At 42.0% G+C, this 20375-nt stretch overlaps 3 protein-coding genes across 6 annotated transcripts; 1 reads left to right on the top strand and 2 right to left on the bottom strand.

The window, feature by feature from the left end:
- Window positions 1-405: 405 nt before the first annotated feature.
- colgalt1a (collagen beta(1-O)galactosyltransferase 1a) lies at window positions 406-7531 on the bottom strand. Of its 3 annotated transcripts, none has more exons than XM_040158672.1 (12): window positions 7242-7531; window positions 4770-4880; window positions 4564-4681; window positions 3814-3948; window positions 3484-3688; window positions 3247-3366; window positions 2995-3071; window positions 2757-2863; window positions 2512-2644; window positions 2302-2429; window positions 2003-2209; window positions 406-1891 (listed from the first exon to the last, which is right to left on the bottom strand). In XM_040158672.1, exons 1-12 carry the CDS (start codon window positions 7469-7471, stop codon window positions 1624-1626), a joined length of 1839 nt encoding a protein of 612 aa, XP_040014606.1. In that variant the 5' UTR covers window positions 7472-7531; the 3' UTR covers window positions 406-1623. The 3 variants fall into 3 exon arrangements, with proteins under 3 accessions (XP_040014606.1, XP_040014614.1, XP_040014625.1); XM_040158680.1 differs by lacking the exon at window positions 7242-7531 and adding an exon at window positions 6166-6649; XM_040158691.1 differs by lacking the exon at window positions 7242-7531 and adding an exon at window positions 6109-6218.
- Window positions 7532-8487: 956 nt separating this feature from the next.
- Window positions 8488-11492, bottom strand: pgls (6-phosphogluconolactonase). Of its 2 annotated transcripts, XM_040158866.1 has the most exons (7): window positions 11385-11492; window positions 11087-11237; window positions 10396-10686; window positions 10191-10298; window positions 9560-9661; window positions 9143-9283; window positions 8488-8686 (listed from the first exon to the last, which is right to left on the bottom strand). In XM_040158866.1, exons 3-7 carry the CDS (start codon window positions 10657-10659, stop codon window positions 8540-8542), a joined length of 762 nt encoding a protein of 253 aa, XP_040014800.1. In that variant the 5' UTR covers window positions 10660-10686; window positions 11087-11237; window positions 11385-11492; the 3' UTR covers window positions 8488-8539. The 2 variants fall into 2 exon arrangements, with proteins under 2 accessions (XP_040014800.1, XP_040014806.1); XM_040158872.1 differs by lacking the exons at window positions 11087-11237; window positions 11385-11492 and adding an exon at window positions 10946-11055.
- Window positions 11493-11553: 61 nt separating this feature from the next.
- On the top strand, window positions 11554-19316 carry LOC120784056 (zinc finger protein 93). The gene is made up of 8 exons (XM_040117489.1): window positions 11554-11938; window positions 12069-12147; window positions 12243-12345; window positions 12626-13307; window positions 15583-15989; window positions 17757-17893; window positions 18012-18117; window positions 18205-19316. The coding sequence occupies exons 1-8, from the start codon at window positions 11640-11642 to the stop codon at window positions 18816-18818; spliced, it is 2427 nt and encodes an 808-aa protein (XP_039973423.1). The 5' UTR covers window positions 11554-11639; the 3' UTR covers window positions 18819-19316.
- The last annotated feature ends 1059 nt before the right edge of the window (window positions 19317-20375 follow it).

The following is a 20375-nucleotide window of genomic DNA, read 5'->3' as shown; positions in this document are numbered from 1 at the left end:
AAGCAGAGTGTCAGTGGCCAGTGTACCCAGTGGGTTTCTCTGTGACACTAATGAATTAGGTACAAATGAAAAAAATGGTTCATCGCTGTTTTGGGAGATCCCCATTCAGTTCACAGTAAACATAAGGTGTAAATGAGGTCTCAATAAATAGTTACTGTAACCAGTGGCATCCCACTTATAATACTAAAGCTCTGCCACAATAATGCACCAAAATTTCTGTCATAAAGCGCACATTTTTTTCTAAAGCATTAAGTTGCGTTAACTGAAGGGGTTCCTCATGCCTTTTGTCTGTTCACACTATTCTGTTACTGGCTACAGCAGTAAGCTGTCGTAAGTTAAACTGGCCAAACCAACACAGGAATTTCTTTACACCGACAGCAACAAAAAAATTAAACTTTTTTAAAAATAAAACATTTTATTTTTTGTTGGCACAATGCACCACTAACATTTCTGTGCAAAATCAGCAGATGAATACCTCCCATTAATACCTTGAAGAAATCAACTTCTAGGGAGATTTGGTGTAGCCATGTAAGGCAGAAACGACGACAGAATAAATATGTACAAGCAATATGACCCAAACTTCACACGTTCTCTTTTGTAAGGGCCTTTTATCAAGTCTTGCTAACACTAAATGCTCAAACTCAGATTTAACTGTGAATGATTAAGAGATGGAGAAGCCGATGTATGTTTGGATGTGGTTGGGTGGGTTCTTTCTGAGGGAACTAGAGGGCATATATAACCATGTTCCGCCCAAACCATCAATTCTGAGGTGTGTATAGTGGTTTGTCTCACCTATAACCCTGTCAAGAGCTGGTTGGTGGATACAATCCATTTGTGGTGACAAGAGACACAGGAATAGGGACTTGCGTTGGCATATATTTTACAATGGTTCTGTAAATCTATTCTGAGTGATTCTGAGTTGACAGCAACTGTTTCTTGCCTGTTTTGTTGCTCTGGCAAGGATCTGCTGCAAGCATTTAAGCCTTGGCTAATGATTATTCAAAACACAGCAATATGAAATGTACAAAGAGAAAATACTAAAGATTAAAAGAAAAAAAAAAAAAAAAGACATGCAGATATTTCTCCTCCCTGACTTTTGACAGCAGAGACCAATGAATTTAGAATGATACTGGTTGATGTAGGACATGAATGCTTCCGTCAAGTCTTGATTTTGTTCAGTGACACAGTACGGTTAATGACTTATTCATTTGTAGGCTCGAGAAACCTATTTAAAAAAGCATTTCACAGTGTAATGTCAAATTAGGACAAAGCTAACTGCCCAGTGACTGAAAATGAAACTGTCCAATTGCATTCTTTGCTAATATACGTTAATTTCTGTATGACAGACAGAGAATGGGTACTGCAAATGCCATTCCAAATGGCAAGTCTAGTGCCTTTATCAAGTAAAAACTACAAATGGACAACATGACGGTAAACATAAGACACACCTGATCCCTTTTTAACTTGTCCCATCTGGATAAATTAAATCTTTCTACAAACTCTGATGTCACATCCCTACTGTGATGCAAAATCAAAAGTATCAAAGATGAAACATGATTAAAAAACTAAGGTAGTTTGCCCTATGCACCTCTGAATTTTTCCAAGGTTCTTGTTCAGCTCCTCTCATAGCTCGTCCCGTGCTGTACTGTCCAAAGGGGACTGTAGTACATCTGAGTTCTGGGCCTCAGTGCTGATCTCAGCCTGCTCCTGAGTTTTTCCTGAGCGCGCTCTGTCCCAGTCCGTACGGACCTTGTCATTGTCCCACACTGTGGAGGTCTCAGTGTCGCTGATGTAGCCTGGGTCGCCCGTGTAGTGCGTCGGATACACCAGAAGAGGCTCTGCGGAAAAAGCCTTCAGGTCCCTGGTTTCAAACTGTTCCATATAATCAGATCTGTGTAGGAGAAGATAATGTAAAGCTAAACAGAAAAAAAAAGGGAACTCTCCTGAGCAGAAGTATGTGTTATGTGTGTATGCGTGTACAAGGTAGGGTACAAACACTTACACGGGATGTTTATTGTACATGATAGGAAGAAACTCATCCACTGGCAAAATCCTCTTTAGTGGTTCTGCTTTCAAAAGCTTCTCAGCACCTTGTAATGATATCATATAACCTAGTGTCCAATATGAATAGTCTGCTTCCACTAAATTGTGTATATTAGGCACGGCTTTCTCTGGGTGATCCACTTGCATTCTCTTCCGACCGATATAACTATAAGAAAGAAATAGAAAGGACAAGTGAGAAGCAATTGCAAACTTAGGGGAATCAAGGTAAAATGAAAGATTAATGAAGTACAAACTCACATGAGATCCCAGTCCAGTCCTTCATCCTTCACCTCACTCATCAAGTTCATCAAGCGACGTTTGAAGAAGATCTCGAAGCGCAGGTCGTCTTCAATCACAAGAGAGGTGTAGAGGCGCCGCTCCACAACCTAAGGCCAGAGACGGATTTATCAATAAATCAACCATCCGTCTGGTTCACAAGTGTTCAAATGCTTGGCTTCTAGGGTTCACCTCTTTCCAGATTTTATAGTGGGACAGGAAGCATCCCAGCTCTCCTTTTGTCAGTGGGCGCCCGTGATAGGGGTCACTGTATCCAGGGAGCATGTGGATGCCCAGGGCATGAATTTCACTGACATTCATCGCTCTGAAACAGAGAGAATAACAAATTTCACAAAGGGGTAATGAGAAAGGGCGGCCGAGTGTGATTACCAGGTACTGAATAAGTGTAAAGTATTCAGTAAACACAACAAACTTACTTTCCATCTACAGCTGCAATGATCTTACAAGCAATCTCCTGCTCGTACAATGTCCTCAGCATACGATCTCGGCGGTCAGTCCGCCTCTGCAAGTTTATCATGAACACCTGCACATGGGGCAACAGAAAGAGCCAGTCAGTGCAATTACAGATTTCTAACAGCAGTGGGAAGCATTCAGCACAGAAGTGGACAGAGGGCCATTTTTGCAGCTTCCATCTTCACATCACTCTTTACTCACCTCATCAAAGCCCAGTTTGTCAGGTTGTTTTCTAGGAACGCGTATGTATTTGGAAGGCATCACTGGGGAATTTCGCACTACACAGGGAGGGGGAAGATGGATGCAGAAATGGTATAAACGATACACAGAAAACTATGCCGAAAGTTGTCATTAGAGGAAGCAGCAGAGATTAGAAAATAGATTCAAAGCCGTTGGAAAAAAAAGGAAGTTGGATCGAAAGTAAAGCCTTCAGTCTGACTGGAAGCTACTCACCATTAACCTCCAGCAGGGAGTGCATGAAGCTGTCAGTTTCATCTTGCAAAGTATTATGGGATCGAAGGGGCACAGGGAAGTAACCATAGGTCTCTTTGTTACATACGAACATTTGAACATCTGCAGAGAGAAGTAGATGGATTTGCTTTCTCAATCTAAAGTTACACCATTTAGGTTAAAAGGTTCAAGACAAATGTGTAACATTATTTTTGATTTAAACACTGAATGGTATGATACCTGCCATCCGAGCAGAGAAGGCAAACACAATGATGTCATCAAAAGCCCAGCTGTAATCTGGGTGCGGTGGGTGAAAGGCCAGCTGCCTGGATGCCTCTTTCCTGAGGTCTATCAGGAAGGTGGAGTGGACCATGGGCACAGCAAAACAGCCCCTACGCACCTGCTTCCTCATGGGTATGTAGGCAGGGGTGCGCCTATAGTAACCCTGAAGAAGCCACGTTGTTTGACAGTTGAGTTCAGAGAGGATTGGAGAGCATACATTAAAGCAACCGAGCTCTCTGAAAATACCTGACATTAACAGTCATGTGCACCCAATCATCACCAAAGTACCTGCGAGGTCATTCCACACCAAAAGTTTGAATAGGCCGCACGGGATTCAAGCATCGGAGCGATAATGGTTTTATTCTCTTTCATGAGCTTCCAGAGCACGTTGGGATTGGTGAGGAGGTTATCACAGTCCACCAACTACACGAAGAAGAGAAGATGAACTGTAAATTATGTTTGGCAATAGTGAATGTGTGGCATACCATAAACTGACTCAGACATCTTCAGAAGAAATGTTGAACAGTTCCTGAAGGTTCAATGTTGCACTAAAACTGGGACGGTAAAAAAAACCTTGCATATATCTGTTTTCGAAGGAGAAGGCTACGAGAGTTTCCATATTTTTGTAGCACAAAATAATTGCAATTCTGGATGTGCTCAGCATCAAAATTATACCCCACTGAAGCTAGACAAAGTGGGCTGAGCTGGGGAATAAATAGAAATGCACACAAAGCTGCATTTTAAGATACGGTTAATGTTGAGTCGAGTTTATTGTCAGTGTATGGATCCAGATGACACAGAGCAGATAAACTTTAACCGTGAGGCGCCGAAAAATATAAGCGGGTAGATTTTCAACACCATTCCCGGTGCTTAAAGTACAATTGTGATGGTGCCTTGGACTTAACTCTGTACTTATCCTTCCGCTGCTATTACTGAACAATAAAGATAGTCTGGGTAGATAGACTGTTCTTAAAATGGAAACGTTTTCAGTGTTACTGTGCTTTTTTGTGCCTGTAATGATCAGTTTTGTTGACCTACCATAAAGTAGTCCGCCCACATCTCGCGAGCTGACTCCAGTGCTACTTGCCGAAGCTTCATGACATGCTCATAACGGAGGTCTGTCCACTGCTTTGGACCATCTTCATCGGCATAACGTCTGCAAGGGACCACTGGACATTTAGACTGATTTTATTGGCTCTGTGAACCTTGTCAGCATCGAAAACTTTCACGGGAAAATTACCCACCTGGGTTCCTCTTTTGGCCTCCATTCCACATTGTGGTAAAATTTCTGCACCTTGACAAGCCAGTCACGCAGAATGGCTGTGGTGTTGTCCTCATTATGATCGGTTGCTACCCTGTCAATAGACAACAAATATAAATGATTGGAATGAAGCGCATTCAACATCGGAGGGTGTGACAGTAACAGTGGCTGAATGTAGCCCTGGTGCCGGATTCACGCTGAGACGAAATTTGAAAGAGGATACCAATACTCAAATGACAATAGTCCTGTGTTTACTCTACGTGAGCTCATTGTCTACAGCTGTGGGAACAGACGCAAGTGATAATGATACCACCATCACGAAAGAAAAACACTGTATATTTGGTTGATATTATTTTTAGGGCAGATTATAAATTTTAAGGAATTTTACATTGAGGCCATATTAGGGAAAAGGAATTACAGAACCTTATAACTATATAACTTTGGACTGCCGTAGCTAGGAAGAGAAGGAAATACTGCTAACCGGCTGAAGCCATGTGCGAAGCAAATGAACCGAGGTCAGACGCCTTGCATGTACGATCTAATTCCGCAGAAGAATGAAACAACCCACGCGTCAATCTTGGCCCTTCCGTCTGCACGAATCCCTCTATCAAGAAAGTGAGAAATCTTGCCACAACACAACATCCACAGCATTCCTTGCTTTAAGCCATATAGTGTATTGTAGGTCAAAAGTCTTTTGCTGCAAAGAGAACATCTGCTCTAATCTCAGCCGTGTTTGTGTTTTAACAATGTGAATGACAGCTAGGGAGGATTCTCTTGAAAGATTTCACAAAGATCTGTGAGAACACTGCAGCTCCTTGCTAGACCACTTCTTCCCTCCCCACCGTCCATCCTTCCTCAGAATCCATCCTCAAACTCTGAATCACACTGACCCTTCCACCTCTTGTACAGCTCAAATAAATATTTTGTTAGAAGCATAGTTTTGAACCCTGCACCACTGGCACTCCGAGCACACATCCGCAAGCAGTGTTTCGCTTACATCTGCTCTACCGTTGCTCCAGTGAGGCAGAAACGCAGGGCTAATTGCAGACACCGAAGATTTAGAGGACAGTCTCGCCAGTTGTGATTCTGGGGCTTTGGCACGCTTACGAGCAGCTGCAGAAAGGCTTCAGCAAAGAGCACACAAGCGGTGCTTACAACATCACACAAATGTTTGCATTTCCCAGATTTAGCTTCATGTGCTCGCAAAACATAACTGTCCCTACCTAGAACATATTTACAGAAGATTGTTTTTGACCCACAAACAAAAAAAACAAAACAAAAAAAAGGATACGCTGTACAATGTATTGTACAATTTCACTCACATAAAGCCCATTAATGGAGTGAAACCTGTTCATCAAGTCGGTGAGTGAAAGGCATACCTCTTCGAGCCCTCTAGGCAGTCATGGAAACTGCTCAGAGCTCTGAGCCCATAAGCGTGGGTGGGCTGTTGGAGCATGTTGTTGAGTTATTAAGTGAGAAACGCCTCCCTCTCGCTTTCCCCCAGCTTTTGCCCTAAAATAGTAGACAGACGTTTACATGGTCGGGGACATCGACTTGCACAGCCACGAGGTAATTGCCCTGGAGGGTTAGGTTTTGTCACCGATGACAGATAAAAGGTGCAATCGTGTCAGGTCAGGAAAAGGGGCCTATAGAATCAGGTGTGAGTGTATAATGAGTATAGGTGAGCCGTAATGCTGCATAATCACTCGGCGCGTAGAGCGACTAATCGAGGTTGGCCTGTCCCGGGTCAAACGAGAAAATTGTCCTGTTGTCACGTTCATCCTCTACACTCCGTCGTAAGGGGGTGAACACGAAATTACACCCAATGTCCTTCACAGTGCCAAAACACAGTGCAGTCAGTCAGAAGACTGGAAGTGGCCTAAAACGTGTGTGTGTGTGTGTGTGTGTGTAAGGGACGGTGGAAAGTGCAGAAACATCAATACTTCACTCTGCCGGGATTTGGACAACAAAATCCCACAGCTCCCCTCGTGGCCGCACAAGTCCCGTCAGCTCCACGTATACAGCTCAACGCATGGCTACTCCGACGAGCCGCGACCAGACGTGCGACCTCGGGCTGCTGAACGCGAATACCCGGTGTCTGCACTCGGCGTCGGTTCTTCGTTGTGTCCTGCTTGTTGAGATTTGAGGGACATTTTTTTTTTTTTTTTTTTTTAAACCCGGAATGTACCCTGCGCAACACAACTTGGCTACGTTGTTCCCATCCATTATTACCCTGCTGTTCTCTGCGGCTCCACCCCTTCTTGCCCCCCCCCCAAAAAAAATCAAAGAAAATAACTCTGATGTGCACTCAGCAATACAGTTTTACGCAACGTAGTTATTTTTAGGAAGTAACCTTGGTTAAAAATATGAATATTTTTAGACCTCGGCCGGCAGCAGGGACGTTAAGTGTACTTCTTGGCGAGAGACGCAGCAATTCTTTCTGCAGAAAACTTACCACAGAGCCATACGCTCCTTGGGATAGTTGAGGCGCTCAATGGTACCGAGGAAAAACGGCAAAGAGTGCTCGGAGTTCCTGCAGAGGAGGGCGACGAGGACCCGGGGGGCGAGAAGCGGCGACTCGGGGTTCCAGCGCTCCTCCGCGAAGTACCCCCGGACCGGACCGCAGCAGGACAGGAGCCAGAGGAGCAGGGCGGCGGGGAGGCAGGCGAAATTTGCACCGGGCATTGCGACAATAAATTAAGGAAAACTAAAATAACGATTATAAATAAAAATTTTTAGCTGGCTCGTGGTGAGACACTGTTGAAAAGTTGCCTCTTTACTTTTCGCGGTCATCACAGAAAAGCAAAATCTGTGCAGCAGCCCCTGATGTGACAACACTGCGAAAGTGAGCCTTAAAGGGGCGGGGTGTGCTGCCATCTTAAAGGGGATGGACTACTGAACATGTATGCAAAGTAAAAACAAAAGGCAAATCTTCAGTTAGCATTTTATTATTCTTTTTGGTTTTCTAACGAGAATAAGCTTTATGGAGGGTTCCGAGATGCACCCAAGTTCCAAATGGGTGCTGATTTTCAGTGTCAAAGGTCACAAAGGAGCCGGACAAACATAGCCTTTTACAGTACATTGACAGAGTAACTGTCCGGTCAATGTTTTGTCAAGCAAAATGGGTTATGAAGATCCAGTTTCCTATAATTTACAGTCAAGAAAATGGTCCCCTCCAGACATGTTCTGAGACATTGGGAAACACTATTGAGCTTTGAATAAGACTTTTAGGATATGGTTTTTACACACAGAGACACACAGACACACACAAAAAACACATCAGACTTTTCATTTCAAAAGTTTAACTACTGGATGTCTCCCACTTCACTGAATAGTTCATTCTCGGTTAATGTGCTCGGGAAGTGTCCACATCACGCTTTGTGTATGTTGCACAACTGAGCCAAGACTGGCTTCTAGTGTTAAGCTCCGCATATACATTGTTCTGCACAGTGAAGGTAAAAATTCCAACTGAAGTAACAATAGGCCATACATATTGTGGAGGGGGACTTTAAATCTTACCCGAATAAAGTTAAACCTCTGAGACACACACACACACAAACCAACGTCTAAAAATTTCTAAATCCTACACTGGAAATTACGCTGTCCTAAATTTGTTTTTGTTCATCTCCATATCCTACAATATGTCACCATCTCGGCTGCGTAAACCAATTACACTTTCATGTGAATGTAGGAATGTTATGCACTATTTTCCAGTCTCTTTATTCAGGTATTCGCACCAGTGTTGAAAAAGCTCTACAGTTTGGCCCCTGAGCCTAACCTCTCTACCTGGATAGTTAAGGAGGCAGCTGCTGGGTCGTCAACAAGCCAGAACAGCTCGCCCTTGGTCGGGACAACACGGGCTGCTGGAAACGCCGGACCCTCTCTACCCTCCAGCACTTCCTGAAAGAAGAAGGTCACCGTGTTACAGTGCAGCAATGTTAACTCAGTAGTATGAATCATTTCTCTGCTGGGCCAGTGGGTCATAATGGTGCTAATCCATAAATTATTTTTACTGTTTTTATTTAGCAGTGATTGAACAGAAACACACATTCCTGCACATATTCTTCATTTTCCATCCTTCATTTTAGTTTAGTTTTTTATACCTATTATATTTTCAACTGGTCCCATTCCATCCATCAACTATAACAACTGAATCCTGTATTTGAACCTGCAGAAACTTGATCAGTTATTTATTTATTCATTTTTTTTGCACTGTTCTATTTTATCTCTATCTCATATTTAATGGCTTTTGTCTCTGGACTTAGCCTAAGCTGATTTATTGTACCAAGGTAATAACAGGTTTTTAAGATTCCGAACTTGAGATGTGCATGTTCAATAAAAGTCTCTAAGTGTTACCTTCAAAATGGGCGCTTTGCTTCCTCCCGTTGATACAAAAGCCACACAGTGTGCAGAGTTCACCACTGGAAAAGTCATAGTTACACGCCGTGGCGGGGGTTTGGGAGAGTCGCTGACGGGGGCCACAATCTTCTTGGTTTCCTGAATATGGAGTACACCCAAACCCAATCATCTATCATGTGTAATGTGTACAGTGCCATTATGAGAACCACAACCCACGACCATACGGTAACTGTCAAATGTATGATGGAACATGAGTCTGACTGCATCATAGACACGGAACAAAAAGATGACAGTGAAGACCAAGTTGTGCCAAGTTCAAGTTGTGCCTAAATTAAAACCTATCAATGAATATACGGACAGAAATTTAAAATTTTGCCTGTATATCTGGCAGATTCACTAATGTACGGCCCTCACCTCGAGGAGAGGGTGGTCTGGGAAGAGGGAACATGTGTGTCCGTCAGGCCCCATACCCAGCAGTAACAGGTCAAACACAGGGAAGTCATCATCTGGGAAGGCCTGTGTGTTTGAAAGAAAATTGTGCAAAACAGTAAAGGCTGAAAGAACATGCATTTGGGAATTTAGAGATAGAACTGAACAGAAAAGTAAATATACAGTACTGTGCAAAAGTTTAAGGTACTCTAGATATTTCCATCATGCAATACGATCAGGTGTCTGATCAGTCCCAAATTCATTCTGCAGCATAATAACAACCCCAAACATACAGCCAGAGTCATAAACAGCTTCTTCAGCAACAAGAAGAACAAGGAGTGATGCAAATGGTCTGGCCCCCACAGATCCCTGATCTCAACACCATGGAGTCAACCCTGGGATTATATGAAGAGACAGAAGACACTGAGACAGACTAAATCCACAGAAGAACTGGCGCAAGTTCACCAAGATGCTTGGAACAACCCACGTGCCAAGTACCTTGAAAAACTGTGCACAAGTGTTCCTATGAGAATCGACGATGTTATAAAAACAAAGAATTTTTTTTCACAAGTGCCCAAAGCTTTTTCACAGTACTCTATTTAATAGATGTGTGTACCTCCTTCAGTTTACGGGTATAATCCTCAGCACACTCACTGACTGGCAGAGAGGAATCGATGGTTAAGATCCCACTGTCAGGGATGTTGACTTTGGAAAACAACTGACTCTGGAGAAGAAGCAAAGGAGTTTTATTTTACTCTGATATGGTAGAACAACATAGGCAATTGTAACCACAATTTGCAAGCAAACTCCTGAACAGATACCTTGTACAGCCCATAAGTGCTCTCGGGGTCATCAAAGGAAACCAGTCGCTCGTCACAGAAACCAACCACCCACTTGCTGCAGTCCAGCTCTGGCAGGGCGAGCAGCTCTTTGCTGAGCATGGACACGAGGCTTCCTCCAGAGAGCCCCAGCGTGAATCTGCCATGAGAGGTGATGGCCTTCTCAGCTCGAGATGTCACCAGATGGGCCAGCACTGGCCCAAGCTCCGCTGAGGATGGAAAGACCACAACTCTTCTGCCAGCCATGAGAGCACTGTCTTAATGAGAGAGTTACTGGGGAGAAGAGAGAGAGAGAGAATGAGGAATAAACTGATTTTGAGCAATTTATAAGGAAGTCAATTACCAAAGAGTTTTGCAAGTCAGCATGATGTTTCTGTAAGTATTTTGCACTAAGTCTTCTAATACATTACATACAGTGCTTGTGTTGGCATGTTAAAGCCCTTCTTTTAAACTATGTAAACTAAAGTAGATGTAAAACCCTATTGTAGCTGGGGCTGTGCAGACAGAGGACTGGAGATTTAAAGCTACGAACCACAACAGGATACTGCATTTACCACTATCGGGAATATCAGGAAGAGAAGCTAATTTCTTTACATCCTAACCAAACCTGACACATTTGACCACAAACTGAATTGTTTTCCGTAAAAAAAAAACAAAACTGAAGTTTCCTTACCTAGTGTGAGACTCAGGTGTAGCTAGTCATGAGCGGGGTTTTGAGTCGGCGAACGTAATTCGACGCACCACTTCCTCAACCGAGTTTTCACCAGCCAATCACGTTCCGTGTTTAGGCCGCACTGCCTTCTGGTCAGTTGAGACTAAAGTAGCTACGAAGTCATAAAAAGCGAGCTTTGCTGACTCACAAGTTCAAAACAAAACAAAACAAAACAAAACAAAACAAACAAGGAAATAAGGCAATAGACAAAACGCCCCCGAATATTCAATGGTCGATAAAGAAGCCGGGTCAGTATTACCGGGCGATATTGTAGTTTTGTGAATGATTGCGATGCCTCCTCCCGCCCGGCAGATGGAAGCAGTGTGTCCATATCAACCGCCGGAGTTTTACAGAAATACTCGCGCGGGCATGAACACGCAGCCCAGCTCCTCTCGCGCGTTACACTGTAACTACATTTCACGGTGAGCGGAGGGAGGGGGGGGCGGGGGCGCCTTCCGACTGAAGCATCTTGCCCGTGCGCGTCTCGTGTGTCACAGAAAACCCCCCCTTTAGCATGTCGGCGGTCTTCTCCTTCCAGACGCAGCTCGTCTCCATCATGGACGCGCTGTCCAAGACAGCCGTGATGGAAATAGGCAAACTGGTGGAGATCGAGTCGAAGATGCTGAAAATAGAGATAACTCGCGGGCGGAACGAGATCGCCTCGCTCACGGAGAAACTGCAGCTGATGGAGAAATTGCTTTACATCGCGCAGGGGGGCAGACGGGACGCAGCGGCGGCAGCTTGCTCAGTGGTAAGGGACGGTTCAGGAAACAGAATAGTGGAGCCTGACAGGACAAGACCTGCCATTAAAAGGTAGGCTTGTAGATTCCTCTGTGTAGCCTGTAGATATAGCATGTCTGTCTCTGTCGTGACCTCTGCCGTCAGCTCCACCCCGCCTGGTTGTATTAATCTAAGTTGTTTTTTTTTTTTTTTGCATCCGTAGCGAGAGCTCATGGGAGAGCATAAGTTCCTCCGCTGAGATGGGCAGTTTGCATCAAGGTGAAGAGCGAGCTGCGGCTGAAGTAAGTCTGCACTGACCATGCAGCGTTATGCCAGTTATGTTGCACCGTGTCCTTCACTTGTAACAGGTGCAATTCATACAATGTTTTCTCATTAGCTTCCAAACCCACTGAAAGAGCAGCCTGACCTTATTGTGGTGAAGGAGGAGCCATCCGAGGTGGACACCGGAGACAATGAACAAGATAGGACAAGTGAAAACAGTCAGTATTGAATTAAAGATTGATCGCACAGCAGTGTGTAAAATGTATGTACAAATTCTGACTCAGAATAACACACTGGAACATCACCTTGACCTTGAGTGACCATCTGTGGATTATTGGGTTAAGATTTTTGAAGTGCTTATCGGAAACAACTTTCTTAAAGGGTCAAAATTCCAGCAAGACTAGAAGTATGAAGAACAACTTTATTGTGATACCAATGCACTCAACTTGTGGCCTTCATCAAGGTTCAAATTTTAACATACTCGTATTCTGTCAACAGGGAGGGAAGCGGCAACTGACCCTCAGAAGAGTTCAGAGGTGATGCAGCCTCCCAAACCCATCGCAGAACGTCAGCAGCCCATGTTCACCGACGGCTTTGTGACCCTGAGCGCCCAGTCGTCTCTCGCTGGGCCAGGGAGGAGAGAAACACAGTGGAATCCGCAGCTCGCACCTGCACACACAAACCCAGAGGCTGGGAAAAGCATTGCTCAATATGTTGCCTCCCAAAGCTTAAGTGTGCTCAGAAATATGAAGCTTCACAACTTGAGGAACTCGGCCGCAAAGAGGTTTGGCTGCTTGCAGTGCGGCAAGAGCTTCAGGTGTTTCAGTCAGCTTGAAATACACCAGAGGAGTCACACAGGAGAGAAACCTTTCAGGTGCACGCTGTGCGGAAAGAGATACGCACAAAAAGGGCATCTGTATACACACCAGCGCACACACACTGGGGAGAAGCCATATCGCTGTCCTATTTGTGGAAAGGGCTTTATTCAGAAATGCACTCTTGATATGCATCAGCGTACACACACCGGAGAAAAACCTTTTGTTTGTATCAAATGTGGCAAGGGTTTCACAAAGAACTGCAATCTGAAAAAACACCTCGCAGTACATTTAGACCCTATTGTGAACATGTATGGTGGTGATTCTGGTGCACCAACATTCAGCGGGACATTCATCAACGGAACCACTTAAACAGTCCGTCAAATGTAACATCTCCAGCTGTTTGACCGAAATAAATATTTATAACAAAGTTATCTCTACTCCAGATTTGAGTGGCAGACTATTGTGTATCACCTGCTCTGTTGTGATAAAAATGTGTCAGTACATATGTTTTCTGCTGCTTTCCTTTCATGTCTCATTGTCAACCAATCCTCTCTCAAATGGATCGAAACCCAATATTGTGCTACAGCATACAAATACACACTTCGGGTCACAATGTGAAGACACTTTTCTGAACTGACTCTGAAGACTGAACAAATCAATAAATCCCTCTCATTGTCTGTCAATATGAAGTACATAAAAACCAGCCCATGTTGCAGTAATCTAGAGGCCAGAAAATGGATGGACACTCAATAACACTTGCTCCCTCTTCAGCAATAACTGCGAGAGTAGCATTGAGGAAGGCACTGCTCCAGCGAGCTGCTCAGAAGACAAGCACATTTATTTATTAGCGAACATCGATAACTCTCAGCGAAAGGTATTGTGGGACATACTGTAGATGGTGCAATGTTTTGAACTCTCAAGTTTAGAAATGGGACATAACTTTAGCCTGGCCTTTCTTGCCTCGGGTTTTACTGGTACATCGACACTTGAGACTGGCGATTTACACAACAAAATGGTTTGGTCTCATACAGTTATGATTGCTGAGATTGTGTTAACCTTCATTTATTTTCCTTATTCATTTTAATCAAAATGTAAACGTATTGACCAGAAATCCTTATATTCCATCCTGTCTGCATTGATGTTGGTTTAAACACCACTAACAGGGTAGACCTGTCTCCACATAGCTCTACTATTATTATTATTAATACCTCCAAATAAACAAAAAAATACTAAATCTAATACCAAGGTGCACATATTATCATTAATTAATTAAACATTTTTTAACCGATACTATTATTATTATTGTTTGTAATAACACTAATAATGAGTTGTACATGTCAATATGATTAACAGTTATTCTGACATTAATTGTGTGATAGCCACAAATTTGAAACAGTGTTCCAGTTCCTAACTATGACCGCTGGGGGGCGGTGGACATTCGTGGTGCTAAACACACGCGATCGTCAGTTCCACCTAGTGTCAAGGTGGTTCATGGTAGACCGACGCTTCCGGTGAAACCTTTCAGAACAAGACACAAACGCCACACCACTGCTTGTAGTATTCTGTCCACAGTCCACAATTAATTCGAGCTTCATAATGCTAAGTTTATGTTAAAACTTATTTTAGGGAGGGTTGACTCACCTTTCTGATCATTTTGCATTGCGCGGTTTGCGGTGCCCTTGAACCGTATCGCATCATACGGACAGGTGTTCATATTATTTTGTCCACCCTCTTTATATCGAACGAGGGTAGCCTAAGTAACAGAAATACCTCTCTGTATAATGCGATACAGTTCAGCAGCACCACAAACTGCATTCACCAAAATGATCACACAGCGGAATCAACACCTCTCTAAAACAATTCCAGTAAAAACTGAAGATTATAAACTTCATGACGGTAGTCTTTAATGCGGGACTGTTGTATTAGATTACATTCCTTTTAGATAGGTGTACCTAATAAACTGCCAACTGAGTATAAATTAATTGCAGGGTACTGTACTATTTTGAGTTACTTGTACTTTACTTGAGTATTTCCATTTCCTGCTTCTTTATACTTCTACTAAACTACTATCCCGAGGCAACTATTGTACATTTTATTCCAATACATTTGATAACTTTAGTTACTAGTTACTTTGCAGATTCAGATTAATATTTCAAAATATAATCACAAAATAAATTATGATGTATTATTACAAGTTAACATAAGTCTTTATTGATCCCTTTATTGATTGAATTCACAAGCTAACAATATATTAAATTAGTCAAATTTAGCTCCGATTTTACCAAACTAATGCATCAGTAATTTTGATCCAGTAATATAATATATATTATTCTGAAACTAGGCATTCGGCATAATGACTACTTTTAATTTTGGTACTTTCGAGTGTAGTACGATGATAATACTTTTACTTAAGTAAAATTATATGTAGGTGACTTTTACTTGTAACAAAAATTGCCGCACTGTGGTATTTACCTGAGTAAAGGATTCGAGTACTTCTTCCACCACTGCAGGGCTGTTAACTTAATGTCATTGGTACTGACATTGCTCTTATTAATACATATAAACATAATAACTAGTATAAATAGATCTAAACTGTCGAAAAACTGCGTGTCAGGTTTTATACTGTGCTGCCTTCAGGTGCTCCTCGTCAATGTCGGCACGCGAGGATAGAGGTTTCCCACAATCCCTTGCGACACAGCTATACCTCATATTTGATAAAGGAGCAACGTTGCTTCGCCGGGAGTTTTGCCGAAATTTCGTAATATTCAGCCTCCCTGTCGAAATGATGTGCGACACCACAAACCAGAGTTTTCGGACGCAGTTAGCCGCTATCCTGGACAAACTAACGAAGGCGGCTTTGGTTGAAATAGGCAACCTGGCTGATGAGTGTTCCTCCGTCCTTCACACAGAGATATCCCTGCAGAAGACGGAGAACGAGGCGCTGAAGAAGCGGTGTTACTCACTGGAGGTCCAGCTGAGAGCTGCGAGGGAGGCACAGACCTATCCCGCACATGTCAACAGTGGCAGCCGCCGGCACCCCGCAGGTCAGGATGGTCGGGGAGCTGGACAAACGGGCGTTTTTTGTTTTTTTTTAGGCTGCCCCAGCCGTGGGGGTTTTAGCCAGCAAAACAACAGTTCATATTTGTTAGGCTAGCTACCTAGCTTCAGTGGAGACTACACTCAGTTGGCATTTTATCAGTGATGGTGAGATGCGGCTTCGTAAATCACTGAACCGTTTCGGCAAAGTGATTCGAGAAAAGGTTAATTTCTTGATGCTTCGTGTTAACACTCCGACATCTACTGGCCAGAATGTAAAATAGGTAAATACAAACATTTGTTCAGTGTATATATCAAGTTAAATATCAGTATAAGGGAAACCATAATTTCATTGTATTATTCTAAGCATATCTTTATAGTAATTACTGTAAAGGCAATCCGCAATGTATTAAGGATCAATATCTGTGTTTTAACTGAAGTGTGGAAATTGAGTAGTCAGCGTGCAGTGTTGGCAAAGAACATGTGTAATGGAAGATGATTTTGGAAAAATGCTTTATTCATTTTATTGAGAAATAACAATTTCTCATCTGCGTTGGGACTAAGACGATTTTGTTTTTTTAGATGTCCACATATCTGATGTTAGGCTCACGGCAGTTACCTTCTGCACCTGGGCTCTGGCCTTTTCCTGAGATGTTTTGTACCTTGGCCTTCACAGTCTGGAGAAAAAAAAAAAAGGAAAAAAAAGTCAATGCTTTATTGTCAACTCTTCAGATTAATATATAGTTCGCATGCAGGCATAGGTTAGACACCTGCCTTGTGGGGAGAATAATTGTAATTTTTGTACAAAGTGCCCAAATCCCTTCTCCTCAACCACAGAGAATGGCTGACAGTCCATCACAATCATGTCAAGACTTCATCCAGCTCCTGTTTTCTGGTGACTGGAGAAAGAGGGCGGGGGGGGGGATCAGTAATTTACTGTTACATGTCTGATTTGTAAACCTAATTAAGTAGTGTAACATATGTTGTATTTTTTTGAAAATACTGAATTATTTGATTCAGTGCCCCACCACGAGCTGTTTCACCTCCAGCCTCCTCCCTTTTCTCACGCAAGGCATGATAATGGCTCCGCATGGATGATGAGTTATTATTGTACCCCAGTTCTTTGGAGCACAATAAACACTTCACCTTAATAATAATATATATATAAATAGTTCAATAATACAATAATACAATGTCCTTGAAATTTATACTGGTTATAATGTTCAGTTTTTGTTTAAATTTTTTTTTAGAGAGGTGTTGATTCAACTGTATGATCATTTTTGAGGATAATTTTTGCTGTTGAATTGTATTGCGTTATAAAAAGAGGTGTTTCTGTTATTTAGCCTACCCTCATTAATACAAACAAGGTGGACAAAATAATATAAAAACCTGTCCATATATTGCCCTACAATTCAAAAGTACCACAAACTGCCGCCTCCAAAATGATCGTACATTTCAATCACGACCCCTCTAAAACTGTTTCAGCACAACCTGAACATTATAATTGTCAAGCAGGTAGGATTTTATGTAGAGCTCCTGTATTAGACTACATTAGTTTTTGCTGGGTGTTCCTAATAGACTGCCAACTGAGTGTACAACCGCCTCAACCCATCTAATGCCCGAAGTGCAGATCTTCATTGTCAGCCCTTCACATTCGGTCTTTATGGAAAACAACAATGCTGTCCTGAAGTTTTATTTGATCTTGGTGTGTGTGTTTCCACTATGGTTACCATCTATAGGAGGCCACAATTTCATATATCTGCTTCCTCTTCCAGAACAGCAGCATCTTGCTCCAGCCATCGATGGAGTTTTTGGAAAGGACTGGTGTATGGACCTTTGGAGAGAAGAGAAACTCCCCTCTCATGGAAAAGAAACAATGGATCCTGCTGCTATGACAAGCATGGGCGTACCGGTCAGTGAATCATTTACCAAGTTGTTTTGGTTTTTTCAATGCAATCATTTCCTTTGTGAGCGGAGATGACCGAATGATTTTTATGTTCAGAGCTGTTTGTCACCTGTCTTGTTGGTAGGCCATAGACTTGATGGAGAGAGAACCTGATCTCATCTTTGTCAAGGAGGAGGCATATGATGATCATCCCATTGGCCAGCAGATGACTTTCACAGATAACAGAAAAAGTAAGTTTGGATTAAAAAAAACCCAAAACAAATGTTTGTAATCGTTATAGTTTCTGTGATTTAACTACATTTATTCTCATTTAACAGTTGTTGGAATTTATGAGGAGGACAGAATGCTTCATAGATCTGTTGATGAGCTGCAGCTTCACTCAGGGGAATTAAACAACTTCCCCATGACGGCTGACAGTCAAACACCACAACGCACACAGCCGACAATTATGGACAAGTTAATAGACGATGCAACAATGAGCACTCTTGTTGACAATACAAATCTTCCTTCAGCCACCGCCGAATACTCTGACTATACAAACGATATCCACATGAATACAACCAAAGAACTCACTATTCTTCCAAAGCCTGTGAAGCCAACAAAACGGTTTGAGTGCTTATTCTGTGGGAAGATATTCAACTATTTGAGCAGTTTAAAAGTCCACATCAGGCGACACTCCGGTGAGAAGCCGTTCAGCTGCACAGTTTGCGGGAAGCGGTTTGCTCAGAAAACGTACCTGAAACTGCACCAGCGTGTGCACTCGGGGGAGAAGCCGTACAGCTGTCCAGACTGTGGCAAAAGTTTTTCCCAGAAAAGCTCTCTGAACATACATCTTCGCACACACACTGGTGAAAAGCCTTATAGCTGTATGGATTGTGGGAAATGTTATGCATACAAGTATGGTTTAACTCACCACCAGTGTTTCACTTGACTAGTCACCCAACCACATGGAGAACTGGGTTATTGGTAAGAAGTCTAACTGTAACTAGAAGTGCTTTCTCTGTTGAGTAGCTCAACATGTACCAATATGTCTTTAGGGAGCTCAGATTTGGATGAAAATGTAGATTTGAAATACCCCTTCTAAAACAAAGAAAAGCACATTTATAGCCCATACGGTTAACAGTGTTGCTGTAAAACCTTAGCTTCATTGGTGTTTGTTTTTTTTTATTTTTTTTTTAGTTTTATTTTCAGGAAAAATGCTGAGGGTGCAGAGAATATCTGTCCCTTTCTTGCGTACCATTTGATTGGGTGGGATTCCATTTACTTGACTGGTCAGGGGGGTCGTTGCCAAAATATTAGGTTTCCCTCAGCAAGCCTTTGAAGTCAGTTTTACCTTACACTTAATAAGGAAAGCGTCATAGATGAGATGAGACATTCACTGATTCAAACTATGACAAAAAATATTTTCCGTTTTATTCATGCTTGGTGTCACATGTTACACATACCTCAGTGTCATGTATCAGGTCAAAACCTGTTAAATAATGCCAAAATCACAAACTCCATTGTTTACACATGCATGGCATAAACCTTCGAAACTACCTCTTCACAACAAAATAGAAGTAAAACAACTCCCTCTGTTTCCTTCATTGACCATTTGTCGCCTCTGCTTTGTATTTACCATATGCCATGCCTCATCTTTTCGCATTTAACTGGGCAGAAAGGGGTTAGGCCTATCTCTTTGAAAAACACGACTGTTTAAAGAAATGTTGGTGTGAGTTGGTCACATAATAGATGATTTACAGATTTTGTTCAGGTCTAAATGGTGTTATTGTTTTAAAATGTATTTGTACGGCTGCATTTTTATTGTAGAAAGACAAGTTGTGTTGTCAATGTGCAGTCAAGCCAAATTGTTTTTTTTCTAAATATTAAGCATTTTTGTTCGAGAAATTATATATTTTATTCTGTACTTTCATTTGACAAATCCTCATCACAACTGTCATCACCTAGACAAAGCAATTAGTTGTACTAAGGACTTGTTTTGCCTGCACCAATGCCGATACCCATTTTAGGGAGTAAAAAATTCCAATATCCATATATTGACCGATATTTATGTGTATATATATATGTATTTATGTATATATGTTTTTATGTATATTTATGTATTTATGTATATATGTATATATATGTATACATATGTATTTATGTATGTATGTATGTATATATATGTATACATATGTATTTATGTATGTATGTATACATATGTATACATATGTATTTATGTATATGTATGTATATATATGTATGCATATGTATACATATGTATATATGTTTGTACATGTGTGTGTATATATATATATATATATATATAAATATATATAAATAAAATGCATTTTGCTCAGCTGTGATGCGTACTCTGCTAAATGTGCTGCAGACAGAGCTGAGAGTATTGTAAACAACGAAGTGATGACAGCATTTCTAAATGACCCCAAACATCTTTTTCTGCATTATGTTATGTTTATAAAAAAAAAAAAAAGTTTTCATGTTGGAC

This window comes from Xiphias gladius, chromosome 3 (assembly GCF_016859285.1).
Source record: "Xiphias gladius isolate SHS-SW01 ecotype Sanya breed wild chromosome 3, ASM1685928v1, whole genome shotgun sequence".
Classification (NCBI taxonomy): domain Eukaryota; kingdom Metazoa; phylum Chordata; class Actinopteri; order Istiophoriformes; family Xiphiidae; genus Xiphias; species Xiphias gladius.
The sequence above is the reverse complement of the archived record's forward strand: the minus strand, read 5'-3'. Positions and strand labels throughout refer to the sequence as shown.

Coding starts and splice junctions, on each gene's coding strand:
- colgalt1a (XM_040158672.1), bottom strand. CDS start 7,471: ATGCCCGGTGCAAATTTCGCCTGCCTCCCCGCCGCCCTGCTCCTCTGG. Junction 3,949..4,563: donor TGTGGGCGGACTACTTTATG/GTAGGTCAACAA, acceptor TTCTTCGTGTAG/TTGGTGGACTGTGATAACCT. Junction 2,210..2,301: donor GGACTGGACTGGGATCTCAT/GTGAGTTTGTAC, acceptor TCTTTCTTATAG/TTATATCGGTCGGAAGAGAA.
- LOC120784056 (XM_040117489.1), top strand. CDS start 11,640: ATGTCGGCGGTCTTCTCCTTCCAGACGCAGCTCGTCTCCATCATGGAC. Junction 13,308..15,582: donor GGGACATTCATCAACGGAAC/CACTTAAACAGT, acceptor TGCTGCCTTCAG/GTGCTCCTCGTCAATGTCGG. Junction 15,990..17,756: donor CAGCCGCCGGCACCCCGCAG/GTCAGGATGGTC, acceptor TTCCTCTTCCAG/AACAGCAGCATCTTGCTCCA.
- pgls (XM_040158866.1), bottom strand. CDS start 10,659: ATGGCTGGCAGAAGAGTTGTGGTCTTTCCATCCTCAGCGGAGCTTGGG. Junction 10,299..10,395: donor GCACTTATGGGCTGTACAAG/GTATCTGTTCAG, acceptor CTTCTTCTCCAG/AGTCAGTTGTTTTCCAAAGT. Junction 8,687..9,142: donor GCAAAGCGCCCATTTTGAAG/GTAACACTTAGA, acceptor TTCTTCTTTCAG/GAAGTGCTGGAGGGTAGAGA.